This window comes from Rhineura floridana, chromosome 5 (assembly GCF_030035675.1).
Source record: "Rhineura floridana isolate rRhiFlo1 chromosome 5, rRhiFlo1.hap2, whole genome shotgun sequence".
In the NCBI taxonomy this organism is placed as follows: domain Eukaryota; kingdom Metazoa; phylum Chordata; class Lepidosauria; order Squamata; family Rhineuridae; genus Rhineura; species Rhineura floridana.
The window spans coordinates 61,803,183-61,825,737 of NC_084484.1; the positions used below are offsets into that span (position 1 = coordinate 61,803,183).

The following is a 22,555-nucleotide window of genomic DNA, read 5'->3' on the forward strand; positions in this document are numbered from 1 at the left end:
CTTGGATGTCCCACTTATTACAATCAAAGTGATCTGGAAAAAGGAAGAGTTTGCGCTTGAAATGCCTATAGATAACTTGCTATAAAACTGATTTTGCTGCCCCAAACCATATCATAATATATGAAATCCTTTAAGAGGCCATAGAGTGAAATGAGAAATAAAGGCAAACTAGAAAGTGATTCCTATAGAAATATCTTGAGCATATAGAATTTATGTAACCTAGTGTTTTTCAAAGTGTGCTCCATGGAAGCTTAGAATTCTTTGGAATCTCAACAGGGATTCCTCACTAAGAAGATTGGTAATGGCGAAAGATGGCTGGCCCACCACTACCAATTTTACCTGAAAAGTGTACCACAGGGGAGTGTTGAAGTGTGCTCCAGGGTGCACATTCAGTTCACATGGAGCAGTGGTAAAGCAAAACAGGTCAAGCAAGAGTGAATTGCTTGTGAGCCTTAGAACATGCCCAAGAACAGGCTGCAACATACATATGGAAACAATTCCTTGAACCAATATAGTTTGAAAACTGATGTTGCAATCGTATACATTTTGCACATGAGAGAAGGCAATGAGAATGGGTGCAATTCAAAGAAAATTCAGCCCTGGTTTTACTCTAAGTTACCCCATGTCTGTAAATATGTCTAACAAGGAAGAATCCATGACGAACTGGGAAGAAGAGGAAACAAAGGAGCCTTTTATTCCTTTCCTCTGCTTTTCCTTCCCCACAAAAGCAACTAAACAATCAACCACAGTGCCTTGTTCAGGAAACTCAAATGAGATGTTACTACTGAGAGGATAAGTGTACTGCTTTTGAGTCAAACAAACCAAGATGACATAATTTTGGTATAAGTGGTCTTGGAACATTAACTTGTTGCAGGAATGGCTCATCTAACGAGGCAGAGCCACAGCAATAGCCTCTCATCGGCAGAGTCACTGAAAGGTCACAGCAGAGGGGTGAAACAGTGGTAAGATCAGTGGCAAGATCAGGGTTGCACAGACATGCAGGTGGGAGCACTGGGTTGTCTCTGCTGGTGCATCCACACAGTCCCAAACTCTCCTCTCCCCAGTAAGCAGCAGTGACTTCGCTGTCAGGAGGTTGTTGCTAGAGCTCTGCCCCATTGGGCAAGCCACTCCTGGTCTGTGGCAAGCTCTAACACAGTATTGCAAATAAGCTCACAGAACTTAGTAGCCTGCACAAATCTTTATTTGCCTGCTGGGAGTTGTAGCTGTAGTAACTCGCTGCATTTCTATGCTGGTTGTAGAGGTGGGAACTTCCCTTCTCTGTCAGTCCACTCACTCACCTGCATGCAGTTCTTTGGCACTTGTGCCTACTAGGCTAGCACTTAAATACAAAGCTGTTTTAACAACCTATAATGATATGATATGCTAATGCCTCAATCATCCTCATTCCATACCAAGGGCAACTCTTGCTGCTGATGCATCATAATTGATCCAGAATGACACCCATGATAAAATGGTAATCAGTATTGAGGGCATGTAGGTCTGAAGAATAAAATATCCAATGTTCCTCTTCAATTTAAAGCTCAGTGACAGTCTTGGATAGGCACCTGTTGTTGATGGAAATCAACAGTTGCTAGTTACATTTTTTATCCAATAAAAATATTGATGACACTAGTAAGACAATACATTCACCTTCTATAGAATAAAAATACATTGGATAGACTTTTTTATACCTATAAGACATTGACTAAAAATCGCTGAGTTCACATTGAAACTAAATGCATATTAGAGAAAATCTATAATGATTTTGAACAACAATCTGGTAGTCAATCTAAAATTCTGTGAAGAGATAAAGTTAATTCACATTTATAAATCAAATATAACTGTAAAATGTTTTTTCTTGAATTCAGTAATTCCTCAGTTACTATGTTATTAAATAGCACAATTAACATTATATAGGCAATACTCCTAAAACTTTTAAATCAAGAGACATCTGACTGATGACTTGGTTCAGGAACGGTGCTCCTAAGGGAATCCTTGCTGCACCAGTACAATCAGTTTCTGGCCTCTAAGTGTTACTTCTGTTCTCATTTACATACCCTTAATATTCTCAGTTTTATTACCACTATACCAAACTGCCCATTCTGTATGATTAATAACTTATAGAATTAGTGGCAGGATGTTGCAGAATTTTTGATGCAAAAGTTATTATTATTATAGTTTATTTCTATCCCGCCTTTTGGCCAAAAGGCCCAAAAGTTCAATTCCTGGAATCTCTAGGTAAAAGGACATTGCTCCTAATGTGCCTTGCAGTCTTGCTTAACCAGACCAACTTTTCATATCCTTTATTCCACACCATCACAAAAATGTGAAACGTATCAGTTATCCTTTATTTCAGTCATCATAACACCACAGTGCTCTTTATTTTTGAAACTATTAACTAGCCACCCAGTTTTAGTTATTCCTGTAGCCAGATAAAGACAAAAACGGGCATGTGAAAGACAGCTAACACTCAAAACACGAGAAACACTTGCCTGTGGCAAAGACAACATTCCTGGACACAAGTTTGTATTCCACAATAGAAAACTGAGGAAGCTCAATTCTTTCCACTCCAGAGACTGCATTATTCCCACCTCTCCAGTAAAATTCTATGTCATCTGTTGTGTATCCATCTGTCAACAAAGTACAAATGCTTTATGAGTCTTGAGTCCAATAACAGTAATAGTAATAAATATTGCTAGAGACATACAAAATTCTTGGTTATTCCTCTGAGGCACAATTTTGTTTGAATCTTCATTACTCCAGGAGAGCTTTGAATTCACCCCTTTTCAACAAGTAGAGTATGGGCAGCTGCGTGCGTGTTCCTTACCAAATTTTGTTGACTAATAAATGTGACTTCAGTCCCTCAGAAACCAATAAATAGGCCATGGGCCTACTAGACACTATTTTCCTCAGATCTGACTGAAACATCTGTCAGCTCCCAGGATGAGAATAACTGCTCATCAGATATATCATCTATCTTTGTTTTTCTTGTTTATATTTAAAGGTGCCAAGCCAGCCTCCTCTTGCCTTCATGCTAAGAATCCATGCTATAGTGAATTTTTTCAGAAGAAACTAATAGATATTTATTATATGATTGCTGCTGCACAACTTGAAAACCTTAACATCAAAAATAATTTAAACATTATGAAATATGCATAAAGTTACTTTTTATGAAAACATTTAACACGTTCAACCCTGTGAAAAGCACTATACCTTTCAGCATTTCAGATTAACATCAGAAAACATTGTCCTAACTCTGAATCAGCTTTATGATGTTGTCATATAGCCTAATCTTATTGACTAAAAGGTCATTACATCATCATGCTAACCATGCAATCCCTGATTGGCTGGGATCATGTAGTCTGTGTGAAGAGGAACCTATAAAAATGGAACCAAAGGGACTAATGATTGATAACTGAAAATGCCTCAAACAAGGGTGAATGGTGACAAAGGTTTATGATTTGTTGGACATTTGTGGGGCTACTTTTGCAGCAAAATATTGGCCTACAAATATTCAGCACAGCCCCAGAGATAGAGATGTGCTTTCTATTATGACAATTCTGCTTAGAATAGTGAGCCCTAGCACATCTATGCTTCAGTTTTCTAACTTCTAGTTCTACACTACAGCATAATCTGGAGCACCGGAAATTGTACCTAAAAAGTAGCACAACTTGCACTGAAAACAAGATTAAAGCCATCCAGTCCTCATGCGAGTCTTGCGATGCCAGTAATGTAACCATTGCCAGGGCCAGTGGAAGTACAAGCATCCTGGCATACATGTATTTCAAGTTATTGGATGTACTAAAAAGAATATTTAATCCTGTATATAACAACTACATAGATATATCCTACAACACTACTACTTCAAAAACTAAAGTTGTGTAAAACAAATGCTAGAATTGTATTGAAAAATGTTCAGGAGAAGATTCTAGCGCTGCTGTGACACAAATTTGGGACAGATGGCCTAATTCTCCCTTTGAAATCTATGGCAAAACTCCCATTAACTTCAACAGGAGTGGTAGCAGGCCAAGTGTAATTTACATAAAAGTGTTCTTTAGTGTGTACTGATATTTTATGTATGTAGAAATTTCCTAAATCCATCACTTTGTAGAAGAAAGTGGTGGCTCTTAAAATACAAATTTAAATAAGAACACCCCAATTACAGAAGACAACTAGATTGAAGAAAGAGATTCTACTTCTTATGCGAGACTAAATTTCTAATCATAAGTAGGTCTATCTGACAGCCCAGGGGGGCCTGTAGCAAGATCACTCATCCATAATAAAGTACACTGAAAGCAAATTGAATCTCACTGCTTGCTGTCTTCAAAGTGAATCTGATTAAAACATGAACACTAGTTCTCTTGTGTTGTAGATAAGCATCTAGGCATTGCTCGTCCTAACCAGACTGGTATTACATTTTTTCATGCCTTTTGGTTTAATTTTTTTTGCCCCACAACAGACTGAAAACCATGTGATAGAAACTTATTAATTTTCCCATATACAAAATTGAAAAATATTTTCCCCCCCTCAGGAAAAATACAGTGGGGATGATCCAGACAAAAAATAAACATTTTTAAAATCCCAATGGTTAAGAATTCATGCACATGTGTAACTTTCTGATTTACATAAATGTAAGCCACAAATGCTTTATTTTGTCAGCATAGTATTTTGCCCTAGGTTGTCCCATCAATGTCAGCAAGGGATGCTTTGGACAAGATGTCCTCCCTCAGTAACCCCACTCCTCTCCATCTCTTTCACTGCTGACCTTTCACTTACCTTGTCCGTCTGCACCCAATCCACACCGCCACTCAGAAAATAAGGACAAGGAAAGTGAATGCTGCTTATTCTCCTCCTTGCTTCTGTCACTGTTCACTTGCTTGGAGAGAACAGGTGAATAGGCAGCAACAGCATGGAGAATGAAAAGTAGGGGCCTCTGTAAGTTTTGGCAGTGGACCCCCACTGAAGGGTGGCTCTGAACAGATGGCAAACAATGTTGCCCTTTGACGTCAGCACTGACGCTTCATGACATGGTATGGAAATCAAATAAAGAACTAAGTAATACAATTAAAATTATTATTTTGTGCAAAAATACTGCAAACAACTGAAATTAGAAAAACAAGCATTATTTTGTATGTACATACAGCTTTCTATTTCCAGAGTACAATTCTGTTCATCTAATGGGTATCTTCGCAAATCCATCATGCAAGCTGCAGTGGTTGTGATCCTGAAACAAAACACAACAATCTGAACTTTATAAACCCCTTAAATCAAGATATTTTGGGGGAAAGAGGGACTGACAAGTAACAGGAGCTGCAGTGACATCAACAACTAATTAGTTTGCTGTTCCTTCACTATGACTTAAAACAGGGATGGGGAACCTATGCCCCATAGGGCTAAGTTGCCCTGCCAGACCTCAGTATTGGGCCCATCAGGTTATTTTGGCAAAGTCACACTTTGATAGTTGTAGTTGTAGCTGAGACAAAAATGGGTTTTCAGACACCTGCAAAGCCCTTTGTAAGATGCTTTAAAGGAAGCCCTATCAGCTGATTGTTTGGGTTTCAAAGCACAGGGCAGGGCTATCTGCAAACATCATTGATCAGGTGATTGTTAGCCCTGTCCGTCAGCTGGGATCAGCTGTACTAGGGAGCTCCCCTTCAGGAACTCCCTAGTTGAGCTGAGGGGGTGGGAGGAAGCATCTTGTAATCAAGGCACTTCTTCCAGTGCTTTGAAAACAAACTGCTTTCTCTGCAGAGGGGAAAATGCTCTATTTTTCAGAGCATTACTTCCTTTGCAGAGACTTCAGAAGGGCTGGCTATTGTTTACAAGGAGTCTCTTTGAAGGTCCAGCTGAAAGCACATCTCCAAAAGAGGTTGGTACATTCACCAATCAGCTGATAGGTATCTATTACCTGACATCAGTATGACTTCAGGTGATTTACAGGTGGGTGGTCTCACCCACCTGTCAAAGTTGGCCTGGAAGGGGTGGGAGAGAAAAGTATCTGTCTCCAGTTGTATCCAGTTCCTCACCCCTGGGTCAATGCCTCTATTCCTTCACAGCCAAATACAACTAAGACATATACATGGAAAGTTTATTTTACTTACTCATTGAATTTTTTTTTTACTCTGCCGTATCCAACTGGGTCATAACAGTTTTCAAAGCACAAGATACAATGCTAATAAAATACTATCCTTGTTAGTTTAAGATCAGTTCCTTTTTACTTATGGTGTTTATATGTGGCTTTTCAAATATTTTACAAAAATACTTTATATTGAAAACAAATAATACAGAAAAATTAAAAACAGTAGGATTAAAATGCTAAGCTAAACAAGATGATTTAGGAGCAGATTATCAAATCAGCACCAAACTGAAAAAGGCAAGGCAAACTAAGTAATTTTTTGCCATTTTAAAAAAGTAACTGATGATGAAGCTCAGTGCATCTCCTACAGGAGTACCTTCTACAATATTGTGAAAACCTACTCCTAGTAGAGGCCAATGTGGCACCATTAAAAATGAAATCTTGTGGAGGTATCTTCAGAGGTGGGGTCCTTAAGCAGCAACAGCAGGTTCCAAGAGGAGTTGGACTCATTCTCTGGGCATCCTGCACTCTGTTCACTGAGCTCTAGTAAAGTACTGCTATCATCAAACTTCAAGGAGCAGACCTTAGAGTCCTCCAAGGAGCAGGAGGACCCTGGGGAGCATTCCCCCACTAAGCATTCCTGTGCCACAACTCCAAAGTTCACCATAAAAAGGCACTGGCTCCTGAAGGTGGTCAGATATAGCGTCTGAGGTGTATTACTATCAGAATGACTATCCTGGTCAGATTATAAAATCCTAGTAGTTGTTCCAGGCTAGTGCTGAGCTAACTTGTCTCCTTAGTGCAGCTGCAGGATTGCTAGTTGTTCTCTATCCTAGCTGCTGGTCTGTGCAGTTTCAGCCCTATCTAGGGAAGGTGCTCTCTTCATGCAGGCTACCCAGACTTTGCTGTTGCTCCATGCAGAAATGGGCCCTATAACTGTATGGCCTATGGGAGAGTATCCCAGGGCTTACAGCAGTAGGGGAACCTCTGGCCCAACACCAATCTTGGAATGCCAGGGGATCTAATTTGGCCCATAAAGCCATTTTCCCTAAACCATGCCCACCTGTCAATCAGCTGTGACATCAGCTGATGGGCAGGAGGCTGGGGTTCAGTTCTGCATTGGCTGAAGGTGCCTATTCTCAGCAGTGATTTAACTCTTGCTTGTCAGGTAACAAGCAGGTGTTACATTCTTCTCAGTTTGTCTGCACCGGCTTGTTCCCAGTATGCATGCATGTGCAGCCAAAGAAAGCCTTTTAAATGCAAACTTTGGAGTTTTGGAGCCCTTAGGAGCCCTGCGCAAGGAATTTTGACAGGTGGGCATTTGTCAATCATGTAACATTAGAATGACATCATACGGTTGACATGTCAGTGACTCCATTCACCTGTCAAATTTGGCCTGCAAGGTTGATCCTGATAAGGATCTAGAACCAAAAAAATGTTCTCCATCCCTGGTTTATAGGATACATTGGATCCTATGAGGTTCAACCTTAGAGAGTGAGATACAATGTTGGATGTCTCTTTGTCAGGTTTCAGCCTGGGGAACCCTGATCAGAGGATGACCGAGAGGCTCTGGCCTTACACCTAGCATTGGGTCAGGTTCCATCTGGGGGTGACAAGCCAGTGTCCTGCGATGAGGGCAAGGAAGGGCTGCCTGCACCCAGGGTTAGTTTGGCCTCTGACATTGAAGCTGAATGGATCCCAAGAGAGAGGTGACAGACAAACCAAGATATAGCTAGGAGCATAGGAAGCTGCCCTATACTAAATCAGACCTCTAGTCCATTTAGCTCGGCTTTGTCTTCACTTACTCACAGCAGCTCTCCAGGACTATTTCCCAGATCTACTTGGAGGTGCCAGGAGTTGAATCTGGGACATGTTGCATGCTCTCTACCATTGAATTACACTCATTCTTCAGATGAGCATCAAGTTAAAGTGAATAATCTAGAACCAATAGATCCCTTTGTGGGAACAGGGGATATACTTCCTGCAATATTTCTGGTGATCATACCCAAAGATCTCAGAGGTAGTGCTGTGCTGAAAATTTCTCCTGAGTTCCCCTCCTCAACCATTCCCTATAAATTTTCATTAAATTGCATTTGAAAATTATAAAAAGGGAGATAAAATTTTGGTGAAATTCTCAAGGGTTGGGTGCAAGGTTTTTGTTGTGCTACCTTACTTTTGAGGTTTCTGAGGGACATAACCAGTGGTCTGTACTTAGCAGCCTTCCTGACTTCCTGTGCCTCAATTAAAGACCAAGGGAAGATGTCATAAGGTAACCACTACCATGGGGCTTTTTCAGATCAGGAAGCATGGGCAGCTTGATACTTTTATGAGTATTATGAGTATTATAAATTAGGTATTACAAAAAAAATTTTTTTGCAGATAGTTAGAAGGTCTTTAAAAACAATCTCAGATAATGCATGAGTGGCACAGTACTAAGTGGACACTTGATGCAAGAGGTGGTCTGAAGTAAGCAAAGCTCAATCAGATCAGAACTGTCATATTTCATGTATAAACCCATTTAAAATGGATTCTTGTCCATCAGCTGGGAGCACATTCTGCAATTACTTAGCAATTTTGTTCATCTGTGGTCTTGGCCATGTGAATACGCTATGGAGTCTGTCAGCAAACCTTCCCAATGAAGTTCTAAATAAACAGTTTCACTGAATGAGCAAAAACAGACTCATTAGCATCGGCACAGCTTAATGGAAAATGAATTGGGGTGATGGAGAAAAAGCTGCAAAAGATTTCAGAACAGTTCACAGAACAGCATGTAGAGCGAAAAATAAACAAAACTCCTAAGGACTGGAATAGCTTCTGAACAGTGTATTTGCAGCTGGTCTGTGGTTTCAGGGATGGATTCCTTTTTACCAAACATCTGCCAGTGCCCAGCTAATTCCCCAGGCCAGGTACTTAGAACTATTTACTATAGGGAGATGATATTTCTCCAATATGACAGCAGCAACTGTGACTTGACATGTAAAAGTAACACTATATCCCCCCCTCCAAAATCATGCAACTATAAGCTGATGGGCAATCCAGCTAATTTTAAAAATGCACCATTATGATAATTATAAATTCTTATATATTTATTAAGGAAATAAATCATTTTATAAACAATTCTAATTTAGTGCATCAAACAAATAAAAGACCTAAGGTTTTTTTTGTTTATATCAACATCAAGTTCTTTAAATAAATAAACATAAAATGATTTGTTCCAATAAATCAAGAGAGCATTTAGCCTTTAACTTGCATTTGTGCTCCTTTTAAAATAGCTATTATTTGCAAAAGCAAGTTGAGTAAATATATATGTGTGTGTGTGGGGGGGGCAAACACACTAAATATTTACAGTAAATCCCTCTCTCTGTGGGTGTGAGTTAGGATTATATTCCTTATCTAATATATGTCTAAAGTTGTTACACTGTCTTTGTAATTGACATGTTAAATAAAATTCCAAGACTAAATTGCAAGTAAAATGAAATTAACTCTTACAATTTGAGGATCTAATGCAAGCATTAACTGTATTTTCTTTAAGAAAAATGCTGCTTTTAGCAATTTGTCTTCAGAGCTTGTGTTTATTTGTTGAACTTACATCAAAGGTTGACACAGTATGTTCAACTTCATATTAAGTAATTATTCAGTGACTGATTTTGTTCAATATATAAAATGCTTTGTTGCTATTTTTGTGGCATTATAGCACTGAATAAATACTGGGGCAATGCAGAGAGACTCTTGGTTGCTCATATTTACTGGGGAACTGTTTTGTGAGCCAGAATGAAAGCGTCATGGATCTTACTTTCACTAAAGTGGAATGTGTTTTCCATATATTTTGCTCCTTTTACACCTTACACTATAGCAAGAACCTATAAGCTTATTATTCCTGAGGCTGGGAGTTTCTTGGGCTTGATGCAATTGGACAACTTCAGGGATTGCATAGCTCCATCTTTTGAGAGAAAGCTCGGGAATTACACAACCTTCTATTTCAATGTTAGGGCACCTGAGGATTTTATTGCTTCAAGACTGGGAAACTATTATTTCTCACTGTCTCAAATAGGGGTGTGCCTGTGCCCCAATATTCATCTTGTATCTTTGCCTTTTTAAAAAAGTTCCAGTCTGTTTCCAATTCCCTCTGTGTTCTCTTTTCTTCGATCTGTCTTTTGGGTTTCAAGCCATTCTGTATACAGTGATACTCAGTGTTCCTCCATGTAACTTTTTCCCTTTTGACCAAAATGGATTAAATTTACAGGTACAGAGTGGATTACATCTGTCAAATTGCAGACAAATGCATACAGGGGATTTTTGTGGGAGGAATAAAAGGGATTAACTTTCCTCAGTAATCCCTTATGAAGGCGTGTCTTTTCCTTACTTTTAAAATAACGAAGTAGTGACCAAGTGGTGTGAATTCAGGTGTTACAGGCCCCTGGATAGGCCTTACAATGAGAGGGTGCTTGCAGGCTCTGAAGAATTCTGGGTTTTTTTCTGGTTTGTTTGTTTATTAAAGCAGAACAATGTGGGATTTTTTTAAAATGAAGCTTTTAACTTTAAAAAAAAATTCTCTGCTGTTATGCTTCTTGCAAAGTCCATGGACCTAGTAAAATATAGATATATAGGAAATATAGCAAGAAAACCATAGAAAGAGTGACAGGAGGTTTTCCTGGGCTCCCAGTCTGTTTCAGCCAGTTTACTGATATCATGCTTTGACTCATTTGTGGGGAAGACCCTTGAATATCCTCAATTCTCTTCATTATTTCATTTCCACACAGAGCTGATACACATGCCTAATCTCAAACACACTGACACTTCACAAGAGGGAAGGAGTGTAGGTTAGTGGCAGAGCACATTCTTTGCAAGCAAAATATTTCAGGTTCAGTCCTTGGCATCCCTAAGTAGGGCTGGAAAAGATTGTTCTCTCAAACTCTGGAGAGATGTCACCAATCAGTATGGACAATACTGAACCAATGGTCTGATTTTGTATAAAGCAGTTTCCTAGGGTCCTATAAGATGGCTACTTTTTCAAAAGCAATTATACCTCACTGAAAGTAGGAAATGTGGAGAAGAGTTTTGGAAATGGGAGTTCAGAGATCCCTATGTCTCTACAAGCTAAATGTCCAAACTTCGTTTTGGCTCCTAATTGCTGGCTCCCAGTCCAGCCCAGCCATCTGGCAGTTTCCTTCCTTTCCATTTCTTTCTCATATTTTCCCAAGGTGAGAAGGAAAAGTAGCAGCAAAGGCTAAATCTGAGGTTCCTTCTACCCTGCTCTTGAGTGCCAGCATGAACTCTAGGAAGTAACGTTTTTTATTCCTTCTGACTCATTCACGTGGAATAAAACTACAATTCTAAACTGAGATGGGTGGGGTTTGCCCCTCATTAATTGAAAGGGAAATATTCAATGTGAAAATTGAATCCACAAACAAAGTACAAAACAGCTCTGATCTGGATGTGGATGAGGGCAGATTCTGATATTAGAGCCCCATGTGAGAGCACCACTGGAAATCCTTCTGCAGGCTGACAAGAATAACTTGGGGACTGTAATATTTAAATGCTGCTTTCTATATTAATCCATCTGATATAAAGGAAAGTTTCCCTGCTGGGATTGGTGTGGAGAGTCTTTCTATACAAATGGACTGATCCAGGAGATAATCAACTTCCAAATGTTATAACCACCATTTAGTGGTTTCCCAGCAGCCTCCCACGTGGTGACTTCAATATGAGATTTGTTTCACCTTGAGATTCATTAACAATGCTTTAGGTATTTTCTGTTAAATATAATATACACTCCACCTGGTCCATAGTACCAAAAATCAATGCAACTGATGTCAGGAAGTAGGAAGGTCCATTTGCCTGAGGGAACTGCCATGCAGGCCTCAAAGGCAGGAGAAAATGCATGCAATGCTGAAGTGGGAGATAAAGGAGCAGGAAGAAGGTAGAGCTAAAAAGGCATGTCATTGAGAAGATGTTCAGGATGGTATGGGAAGCTGAATTCCTATACCATCCTGACTAAAACTTGGGGTGCAGGTCTCAACAGTCCACATATTTGAAAGAGGTATTTAAGCTAGCAACTCATATTCAAGTATCTATTAAATCTTTGAAACTCATATCAACAAATAAAACATGGCAAAATTAAGAAACATTGATAGTGTCATTTATTCTCTGGAGACATCTTTTTGAGAAGCAATAGAGGCTATACAATATGTTGTAGAATATCTATGATAACCTTGCACCAAGGAAACAAAGGTCAACAACAGAAAGTACAAACCAGTACTGGAGAAATCTTCAGCACGCTGCTACATACCTGAGGCCATACAACACTGTGCCATCTGGATGAAGGCGAATCATTCGATTCTTAACAGTAACACCATGCACAAATGATTTCTTATCATTTAGAAAGTAAGTATCAGGCACCCATAGTTGATCTGCTACTCTGTTATCAAGCGTAAGGTTGAGAGGAATTCCAGCATATGCTAGTCGTTTATCTCTCCAGTACTGTTGAAAATACATAGTTAATGTGTAATCCTGGCGGAGAGAAGAGGAGAAATTTAAGTCTTGTTTATATATTACACTTCTGAAATCACTGTTTACATTATCTTTGTATAATACAGTTCATTCTAACCCAAACTATAAGAAATCTTGTGCTCAACTTTTGATTGCTGTTTACACTACAGTGCGATTCTATGTAACTGGATGGATTAATTCAAAATAAAATGTCACTGTATATTTTGAAATGTGTACAGAAAGATTTAACTTTTTCTTTCCATCTTCAAATGTGAGCTATAAAATTCTTAGTATTTTTGTGAAGACTGTTGCTAAAAGGCCTCCTTTGATGCAGGATTTTAATGGAAGAAAGCATTGGAAAGAGCTACACTGGAACTGGCCATCCATCTGGATTCTTCAGAAACCCAAATTGGACATGAATTTCTCAGGAGACTATGATATAAAACTGAAGATGATGGGGAATAATTGTCACTATTGTTCAGAGGAATAGCAGTTATTTTCTGCTTTCAGTGCTCATGAACAATTTCTATTAGTGCAACATCAGAAGGACAATATATCCCCTGGTGTTCTCTGCAACATTCTGATGCAGACGACAGGAACAAATGCATTCTTTGAAAGTGATAGCTTAATTAACACTTGGTTTCAGTAGTAATAAAATTGCAAAGTATTTTTCTTGGCCTCTAATAAGTAATTTGTTCCAAAAAAACTAAATTACTAAAACCCACAGGTATATGTGTAGCACCAAAACACATTATAGAACAATATTAGTAGTTTGATTAAATTAGAAGCCTAAAATACTCCATGTCACTGGAAAAGAGAATAAATAGCCAGAAAGACACACCACATCTTTCTTGCACTCTCCCCCGAGTTCCATCATATTCCCATTTGGGCGAAAGCTCTGTTTAATTCAGGAAGAAGACAACAGGGCTTCCTGCTCAACAACAGAAGACTAAACTACTTCCTTGCTGGCTTCAAACACTAATAGCCTTCAAAACTATACCACTCTGTGAACCAATGGTTGAATCCATGAAAGAATGAAACAGTTGTGCTACATCTGTAAGGTTACCGTATTTTTCACACATTATGCAAACCATTTCCCCCCATCATTGCATGGTGCAGTCAAGTCATATATCACAGATGGTGTGGAAAATATGGATTTCCCATGATAGAAAAAGAAAAAAAAATCTACAATATAGTTTTACCATTAGCATTGTAAAACTGGAAAAATTATAAAAACCAATTTCCAATTTGGAGTAAAACTGGTAAAAAACATTTATTTAGATGAGGGACAGATGTATATACTCTGGCATACTAGTCTTTTTATTTTTCAGCTCACTTCACAGAAAAAGCTTTTACAGGAAGTGGGAACAGAGGGGAAGAAAGAACTCTAAGTCTGTTAAACAAAGTTTTGTTCATGCGTCTGTTCTGAAGTTGTCTGTGAATTTATTCATATGCAACAACATATCTTATACATATTTGCATGTGAAATGAGAGCGTGCACAGAAATATTTACTTTCAACCTTCATGTACTGAAGGCACTTTTTAAAGAGACATTTCCATCAACTTTTTTGTCCTGCATTAAGTCTCCTAGATTATTGTCTTGCTCCATATATAGTGAGCAGGAGGATAGAAAAAAATGACCCCCCTCTCTCTCTTCCCCCTATATTTTTGTAAGCATCACACTGCTGTTCACAGTGCCACAGACAGCTGCTTCTGCAAACTATAGTAGGAAGCTTGGTGACCCAATCTGAGGTGGAGTGGAAACTTGGTGCCCCATGTGTGTTGGAAAGCTTGGCACCCTGTATGTGTGTGCGTGCAAGCTTCATGACCCAGCTGAGAGGGGAAGCTTTGTGACCTTTGTGAGGTTGAGGGGAAGCTTGGCAACCCATGTGGGGTGGGGTGGGGAACTTGGTGACCCATGTGGGGAGTGGGGGAGAAGGACAGCACCAGGGCAAGCAGCCAGCACCAGGCACTGGCCTGGGCAAGCTGCAGAGCAACAGGTTGGGGGAGCCCCATGAGGTCTTGGCATCACTATTGCAAGGTCTGCAAAGCAGGAAGCTTAGCAATCCATCTGAGGTGGAGGGGGAAGCTTGGTAACCTATGTGTGTATGTGTAAGGTTTGCAACATGTCTGGGGTAGAATGGGAAGGTTGGTGACTCGTGTGGGGCAGAGAGGAGGCTTGCTGAGCTGGGGGAAGGCGGAAGGTGCTTTGGTGAGCTGGGGAAAGGGGAGGGGAGGAGGTGCCTTGGCCATTTGGGGAGGGGGAGGAAAAGAGATTCCTTGGCAACCTAGAGGAAGGAGAGAGGTTGGTGCACAAAGCATGCAGGGGCAGAGCCCCTAGTAAGACTAACAAATTGATAACTGTTAATGACTTCTTGTGAATAGTGACACACTAGGGTAATATCAGTTACTTATCTCTATTGTGCTTCTTTAATTCAAGGAACAGGACAGTAATTTTGACTTGGTAGTTTACCTACCTTAGCACATTTTTAGCTAGTGCTGGAAACTGTGTTTACTGCAAATGAAGTGCTACTGGCATGGCAATATTTTTACAGGTCTCCAGTGCAATGAAAACTGCCTCCCCAAATGTATGCCTTTTGGTGTGAATAAGTGTAATGACAACCTGTTTGATGAGTATAAGTGCAATGAGAAAGGTTGCTATATCAACCAGTTTTAGAGATACTGCACACAAGAGAAGGTTGGTTGGCATAGCAACCAAAGACACAATATCTTCATTTTGGCATCTGAAGAAAAACTATCCATAGCAATACAAGAAACCGGCTTTCTAGGCACAGGAAGAGAGGAGACAAGAGTAATACCGTGTTTCTGTTGTACCACAGTTTCCTGTTGCCCACATTATATGAAAGACTACACATCAAGGGAGCTATTCATGAAGTTATAGAATGCATTCTGGAATACTGATCTAGTGGGAAATGTAAATTGGGCACGTAAAAAATTGCAAATACCGACTATTTACAATAAAAAAATTGGCTTATTGGAGCTTCCGGGGCAGTTATAATATCTAAATAACCTAAAAATAATCCCTTCTATTTCAGCAGGCATTTTAAGTTGTACGTTATGTTTTTCTTATACATTTTGTTTAAAAAAACACTGAATTATTTTGATTGACCATTTGTTTTATTGATTGTTGTATAAACTGCTTTTTGGCCATCTATACTGAAAAGCAGTCTATAAATATTGGAAATAAAATCAACAACGACATATAAATAATCCACATTTGCTTTATCAACGCTGCCTAAGGAATATTTCCAGTGTAGGCTTATGTGTAAATTTAGAAACTCAGGTGCAACCGTACTCTGCCCATTCTGGTCGGCTGGGGTGAGCTGGATGCTGTGGATTCCCGGGGGCGCCAGCAGGCTCCCAGCTGTGTTGGGCTCTGCCAGCCTCCACCAGCAGCAGTCCTCCACTGCAGCTGAGCCATGGCAACACTAGGAGCCTGCCCACCAGAAACGGCCAGCCTGGCGGACAGAGGACAGACAACAGGGCAATATGGGAGCATGGTGGGGGAGGAGCTGCAGGGGGACTGATGTGAAATCCTCCTCGCGTTCAGACTTCTTCCCCAGGTCCCGAACCCATTGCAAAGTCTGCTGGCCAAAAGGCTGGTGCAGTAAAATAATTTTCTTAAATTCCCATTCTGGCCTATGGGAAGCGCTTGCTCCCCAGGAGGCCTGTTCATCAGAGCTGGTGCTTCTCGGCTAGCATGTGCGCGCAGCTCCTGACAGAGCTGGTGTTCAGCCAGGCCGGCAGATCCCAAGTGGGAGGAGGAGGAGGAGGAGGATCCCGCTGAACTTTCCACTGGCTCCTCCTCTGCAGGCCCCCCCTCCACCGGCTCCTCAGCATTTGGATTGCTCTGCAAATCTGACTTTACAATTTACCCATAAAAGAGCTTATATAATTGAAAAGTAGAGCTTCTTTATAAAATTTACAAAATTGTAAACTGGTGTGAAAATTCCAGAGCAATTGATTTATGTATCTAAGAAATGTGTTTACATAAAAAAAAGGTGTATATTGCTTTTCCTCAGTTGATCCCAGACAATGTCCAGCTCTACCAATTAGTGGCTCTTAGCTTAAGAAATTACAGTAATACACCTTAAGCTTAGAAAGTATTCCACTGAAGACAATATAGATATTCTAAGCATGAACTCACAGATTTTGAAAAGTGTGTATTCTGCAATGTCCAAAGGGCCACACAAGTTTGTTTGTTTACCATTTTGAATACTTGCAGTTGATAACAGTGTAATCCTATGCATATCTACTCAGAAGTAAACCACACTTAGTTCAATGAGACTTACTTTTAAGTAAGTGCATAAGAGTCTATGGCCCTCCAGATGTTATAGGATTCCAACTCCCATCAGCTCCCTGCAGCATGGCTAATGAGTAGGCACAATGAGAATTGTAGTCCAGCAACATCCGGAGGGCTACTGACCCCTTGTGTATAGGACTGCAGCCGGAAAGTGGTTCAAGAATATGCAGTATATTTTTTATTCATTCATTCATCCATGACATTTTTATATGATCTTTTAAATTTTAAACACTAAAATACAGCTACAAACAATAAATAAAAAGCAGAGCTTACAAAAACCAGCATAAAACCAGCAGAAAGCCATCATAAAACCATCACAAGGCAGCATAAAATGAAAACAGCACTAAAACCCAGTCAAGGGAAAAACAAAAAACTCAAGGAACTAAAATGTCCTAAAACTACAATTATCAAAACTCCTGGGAGAATAAAAAGGCCTTCACCTGATGCTAAAAAAGATCCTATCATAGTCACTAGGAGAGTTTTGTCCCACACAGATTTTAGACAGATGTCACTGACTACTGCATGCATCATCATTCACTATCAAGGCCAGAATTGGGTATCTTGGCCCCTGGGGCAGGCAACATGAAATGCACCCCTAAGACAACCCTGTACTTTATGATGCAAAAAATGAACAAAAGTTGTAATGAAATGATGAAAATTGGCAAATTTGTTTTGTTTTAATATAAGGGCTTGAATTTATTTATTTATTTATTTGTTGAATTTCTATACCGCCTCACTAGCATTGCTCTCTAGGTGGTGTACAACTGAAAGATAAAAACATATACAAAAAATCCCATAATACAGTGCAACAACGAACATATATATAAAATCAACAAATCTAAAATCAATTACAGCAAATTTAAAACTGAAGTAAATTAAAATTAAAATTAAAATGCCTGTGAAAAGAGGAAGGTTTTAACTTGGCGCCGAAAAGATAGCAATGTCGGTGCCAAGCACACCTCATTGGGAAGACTATTCCACAGCTCGGGGGCCACTACTGAAAAGGCCCTAGTTCTTGTTACCATCCTCCGAGCCTCTCTATGAGTTGGAACTCGGAGGAGGGCCTTCGATGTTGAACGTAGTGTCCGGGCAGGTTCATATCGGGAGAGGCGTTCCAATAGGTATTGTGGTCCCGCACCGTATAAGGCTTTATAGGTTAAAACCAACACTTTGAATCTGGCCCGGAAGCATATTGGTAGCCAGTGCAAGTGGGCCAGAACAGATGTTATGTGTTCAGACCGTTTGGTCCTCGTTATCAATCTGGCTGCCGCATTTTGCACAAGCTGTAGCTTCCGAACCATCTTCAAAGGTAGCCCTACGTAGAGCGCATTGCAGTAATCCAATCGAGAGGTTACCAGAGCATGTACAACTGATGTGAGGTCCTCCCTGTCCAGATAGGGACGTAGCTGGGCTACCAACCGAAGTTGGTAGAACGCATTCCGTGCCACCGAGGCTACTTGAGCCTCAAGTGACAGGGAAGGATCTAAAAATACTCTCAAACTACAAACCCGCTCCTTCAGGGGGAGTGTAACCCCGTCCAGGATAGGGTGAATATCCACCATCTGATCAGAGAAACCACCCACCAATAGCATCTCAGTCTTGTCTGGATTGAGCCTCAGTTTATTAGCTCTCATCCAGTCCATTATCGCGGCCAGGCAACAGTTCAGCACATTGACAGCCTCACCTGAGGAAGATGAAAAGGAGAAGTAGAGCTGCGTGTCATCAGCGTACTGATGGCAACACACTCCAAAACTCCTGATGACCGCACCCAACGGCTTCATGTAGATGTTAAAAAGGATGGGAGACAGTACCGAACCCTGCGGGACTCCACATTGGAGAACCCACGGTGTCGAGCAATGTTCCCCAAGCACTACCTTCTGGAGACGACCCGCCAAGTAGGAGCGGAACCACTGCCAAGCAGTACCTCCAACTCCCAACTCCACGAGCCTCTCCAGAAGGATACCATGGTCGATGGTATCAAAAGCCGCTGAGAGATCAAGGAGAATCAACAGAGTTAAACTCCCTCCGTCCCTCTCCCGACATAGGTCATCAGCGACCAAGGGTGTCTCAGTGCCGAAACCGGGCCTAAAACCCGATTGAAATGGATCTAGATAATCGGTTTCATCCAATAACGCCTGGAGCTGGCCAGCAACCACACGTTCCAAGATCTTGCCCAGGAATGGAACATTCGCTACTGGTCTGTAGCTATCAAGATTTTCTGGGTCCAAGGAAGGTTTTTTCAGAAGTGGTCTCACAACCGCCTCTTTCAGATGGCCAGGGACCACTCCCTCTCGCAAAGAGGCATTTATCACTTCCCTGGCCCAGCCAGCTGTTCCATCCCTGCTGGTTTTTATTAGCCAAGAGGGGCAAGGATCTAGTACCGAAGTGGTTGCACGCACCTGTCCAAGCACCTTGTCCATGTCCTCAAGCTGAACCAACTGAAACTCATCCAATAAAACATGGCAAGACCGTGCTCCGGACACCTCACTTGGAACAACTGCTGTAAACTGGGAGTCTAAGTCCCGGCGGATGCATAGGATCTTATTCTGGAAGTGCCCAGCAAACTCATCACAGTGGGCTACTGATGACACTATCATGTCCTGAGGGCCAGAATGAAGTAGCCCTCGGACAACTCTGAAAAGCTCCGCTGGGCGGCAAAGAGATGACTTAATAGTGGCAGCAAAATGTTGTTTTTTCGCCACCCTCACCGCTTCTAAATACAGCTTAGTAGAGGCACTTACCAGCGCATAATTGCATCCATCGGGAGTTCGCCTCCACCTCCGCTCAAGCCGCCTCCTATCTTGTTTCATCGCTCTCAGCTCAAGGGTATACCATGGAGCTGTATGAGCTCTACACAGGAGAGGGCGCGCAGGAGCAATCGTGTCAACAGCCCGGGTCATCTCCGCATTCCACAGTTCAACCAGGGCTTCGACAGGAGCACCAGTCTTATCAGCAGGAAAATCCCCCAGAGCCCTTTGAAAACCTTCAGGATTCATTAGTCTCCGGGGGTGGACCGATTTAATAGGTCCCCCACCCTTGCAGAGGGAAAAGGCCGCTGTGAGCCTAAACTTCAGCAAGCGGTTATCTGTCCATGACAAAGGAAGAGATGTAAAACTCCCCACATCCAGATCACCATCTCCATGACCAGTAGCAAAAATGAGATCTAGAGTATGCCCCAACACATGTGTTGGGCCACTAACATATTGGGACAGCCCCATGGTTGTCATGGAGACCATGAAGTCCTGAGCCGCCCCAGATAAAGTAGCCTTGGCATGGATGTTGACATCCCCCAGTACCAATAGTCTGGAGGATCTCAGCAATACCTCCGAGACCACTTCCGTCAGCTCAGTTAGGGAAGCCGTTGGGCAGCAGGGTGGGCAGTACACCAACAAGATTCCCAGTCTGTCCCTCTGACCCAACACAAGGTGCAAACACTCCAGACCAGTAACTACATGGACATGGTGCTTGATGAGAGAGATGGAACTCTTATAGACCACAGTGACCCCACCTCCCCGACCCTCAGATCTACCATGGTGCTGAACCGAGTACCCCGGTGGGCACAGCTGAGAAAGACTAGCTCCTCCCTGCTCGCCCACCCAGGTCTCGGTTATACATGCCAGATCGGCTGCCTCATCCACAATCAAATCATGAATGAGGGAGATTTTATTGTGTACCGATCTGGCATTTAAAAGCAGCAACTGTAGATCCGAGAGTTGACTGAGAGGACAACCAACAACCCTATGGGTGTGTGAAAGCCACTACTTGTCTGTGCCGCGTTCCCCTTACCTGGCATGTCCTTCGCACAGCGTCATACCTCCCTCTGCCCGTCACTACACTAATTGGGGCCCCCTCAAGTCCCCCCGATGGATGAAAAAGCCTCTTTCCCAGGCACATAATAAAACTTATATATACAAACTCACACACTCACTCACATCAAACACAATCACATATACACACCCTCACATTCATTCATAACCAAACACACCAAACACAATCCCACACTCAATACAGGCAAACACCGGTGCTAAAGCCTCTCTTCTTCCAATGAAAAAGCCTCATCGTTTGATGTTATTAAGGACGTTAAAGATGTGTCGAATAGCCTCTTCAGAGCAGGCAGCGTCAACCAGCAGGAAACAGCCGAACGCTTGTTATCTTCCTCCTTCTCAAGTCCTGCCCCTCCGTCGTGGCCACAGACCAGATCACCGATACTACGTCCTCTCCACTATGGCCGAGATGGCCGAGATGCCAAGGCACAATGGGCAGCACGAATACATCCGTCACATCGCACCCGCCACCAGCCACTCCCTTGTCTGGGCAAAGGCATCCCAAAAAATCGCCAAAGGAACGCCGCCCTCAAAACCACCAGGTGACAGCAATGGCGAAAAACACGCGCCGCGGTGGGAAGGCGCAGGCCACAACGGCGGCAGCGAAAGAGCACCAACCGCAACAGGGTCGAAGGCCGCAGCGGCGGCGGCAGGCAGCAGAGTCAAACACAGAGTCAATGTCTTTGAACATGACAGATATACTTGTCCTGTCATTGTATGCCTGGCCTTGGGCATTTTTAATATTGATGGCATCTTATTTTCCTTTATTCATGATTTTATCCACTACCACGGCCTGTTTTCGGTTTTGTTTCAATGAACTCTACAAAACTTTCCTTGATCACAATGTTTCCTACATAAGAATGGAGTTATCTAATAATTTAACACATTTACTTGTGGCAAGAAAAGCCTGAAGAACAATCAATTAGTAGTGAATAATACTTTGCTTCCCGCCCCCCCAGAACTTATTTCGCCATGAACATTTCCCCCAATAATATGAGGATTTCATTTTGTATTTTATGTGATAAATAGTTCATAGTGCACTTTATATCACTTAGCAAATAGTTTTTAATTTCATTATCATAGTGGCAATCAATTCAGTGATATTTGGAAAAATTCCCATGTTAGGACTGTCAACAATCTGGGTAGTGCCTGTAAGAGAAGAACTATTTTTTGCACAAAACAGAATAATGTCCCAAACTGCAACATGTGTTGCCATTTCTCTTCTTCTGTCTGATCATCAATGAGTCTGCTACTTTGTATTTTATCTTCTAAACTCTTCCATTTTAAAAATTTGACAGCCCGATACACTTTCGTGATCAACAATTTGATTCAAATGCTTCCAGTCACTGAAACCCTTTGATTTACTGCAAATATTTGAATATGCTTCAGGGATTGCAAACAAAAATCAAGGAAAGCAAAATAATGCCTTAAATATTTTTGAATGCACCAACCAGTTATGATCAACAACTTTGCCATTAGGAAGTGTTTTTGAAAACCAATAACTAGAAAATCAGTGGCCTTCTTCTGATAAAGATTCATAAAAATCTGCATCTTTATCTTAGTCAGGTCTGTGTTCTATTATTAATTTTTTTGTCCATATCAAGACTGGCATTATGAGTTTACTCGAAACAATGTGTATATATGTGAATGCATGTTGTGTGGGATTTGTAGCAAGCATACTTTTGCCACACTACACCTTGCATTTCCTGCCTAGCTCTCGAAACACTTCCTGGTTGCTGCCAACCTGACTTTGCACATTATTATTTTTGTTTCAAATGAATTTTGCTCTCATCTCAATAATATTTGGTCCTACTCATTACCAGTGCTTTTTTGTGACAGTAC

At 41.3% G+C, this 22,555-nt stretch overlaps 1 protein-coding gene across 1 annotated transcript in view; it reads right to left on the reverse strand.

Annotated features, from left to right (window-relative positions):
- GABRB3 (gamma-aminobutyric acid type A receptor subunit beta3) overlaps positions 1–22,555 on the reverse strand; it is a 136,705-nt gene that overhangs the window by 10,898 nt on the left and 103,252 nt on the right. Inside the window, exons 4-7 of the mRNA XM_061629413.1 lie at positions 12,366–12,586; positions 5,142–5,224; positions 2,493–2,630; positions 1,413–1,565 (exon numbers count right to left, since the gene is read on the reverse strand). Coding sequence (XP_061485397.1) covers positions 1,413–1,565; positions 2,493–2,630; positions 5,142–5,224; positions 12,366–12,586 — 595 coding nt within the window. The remainder of the gene's footprint in view (positions 1–1,412; positions 1,566–2,492; positions 2,631–5,141; positions 5,225–12,365; positions 12,587–22,555) is intronic.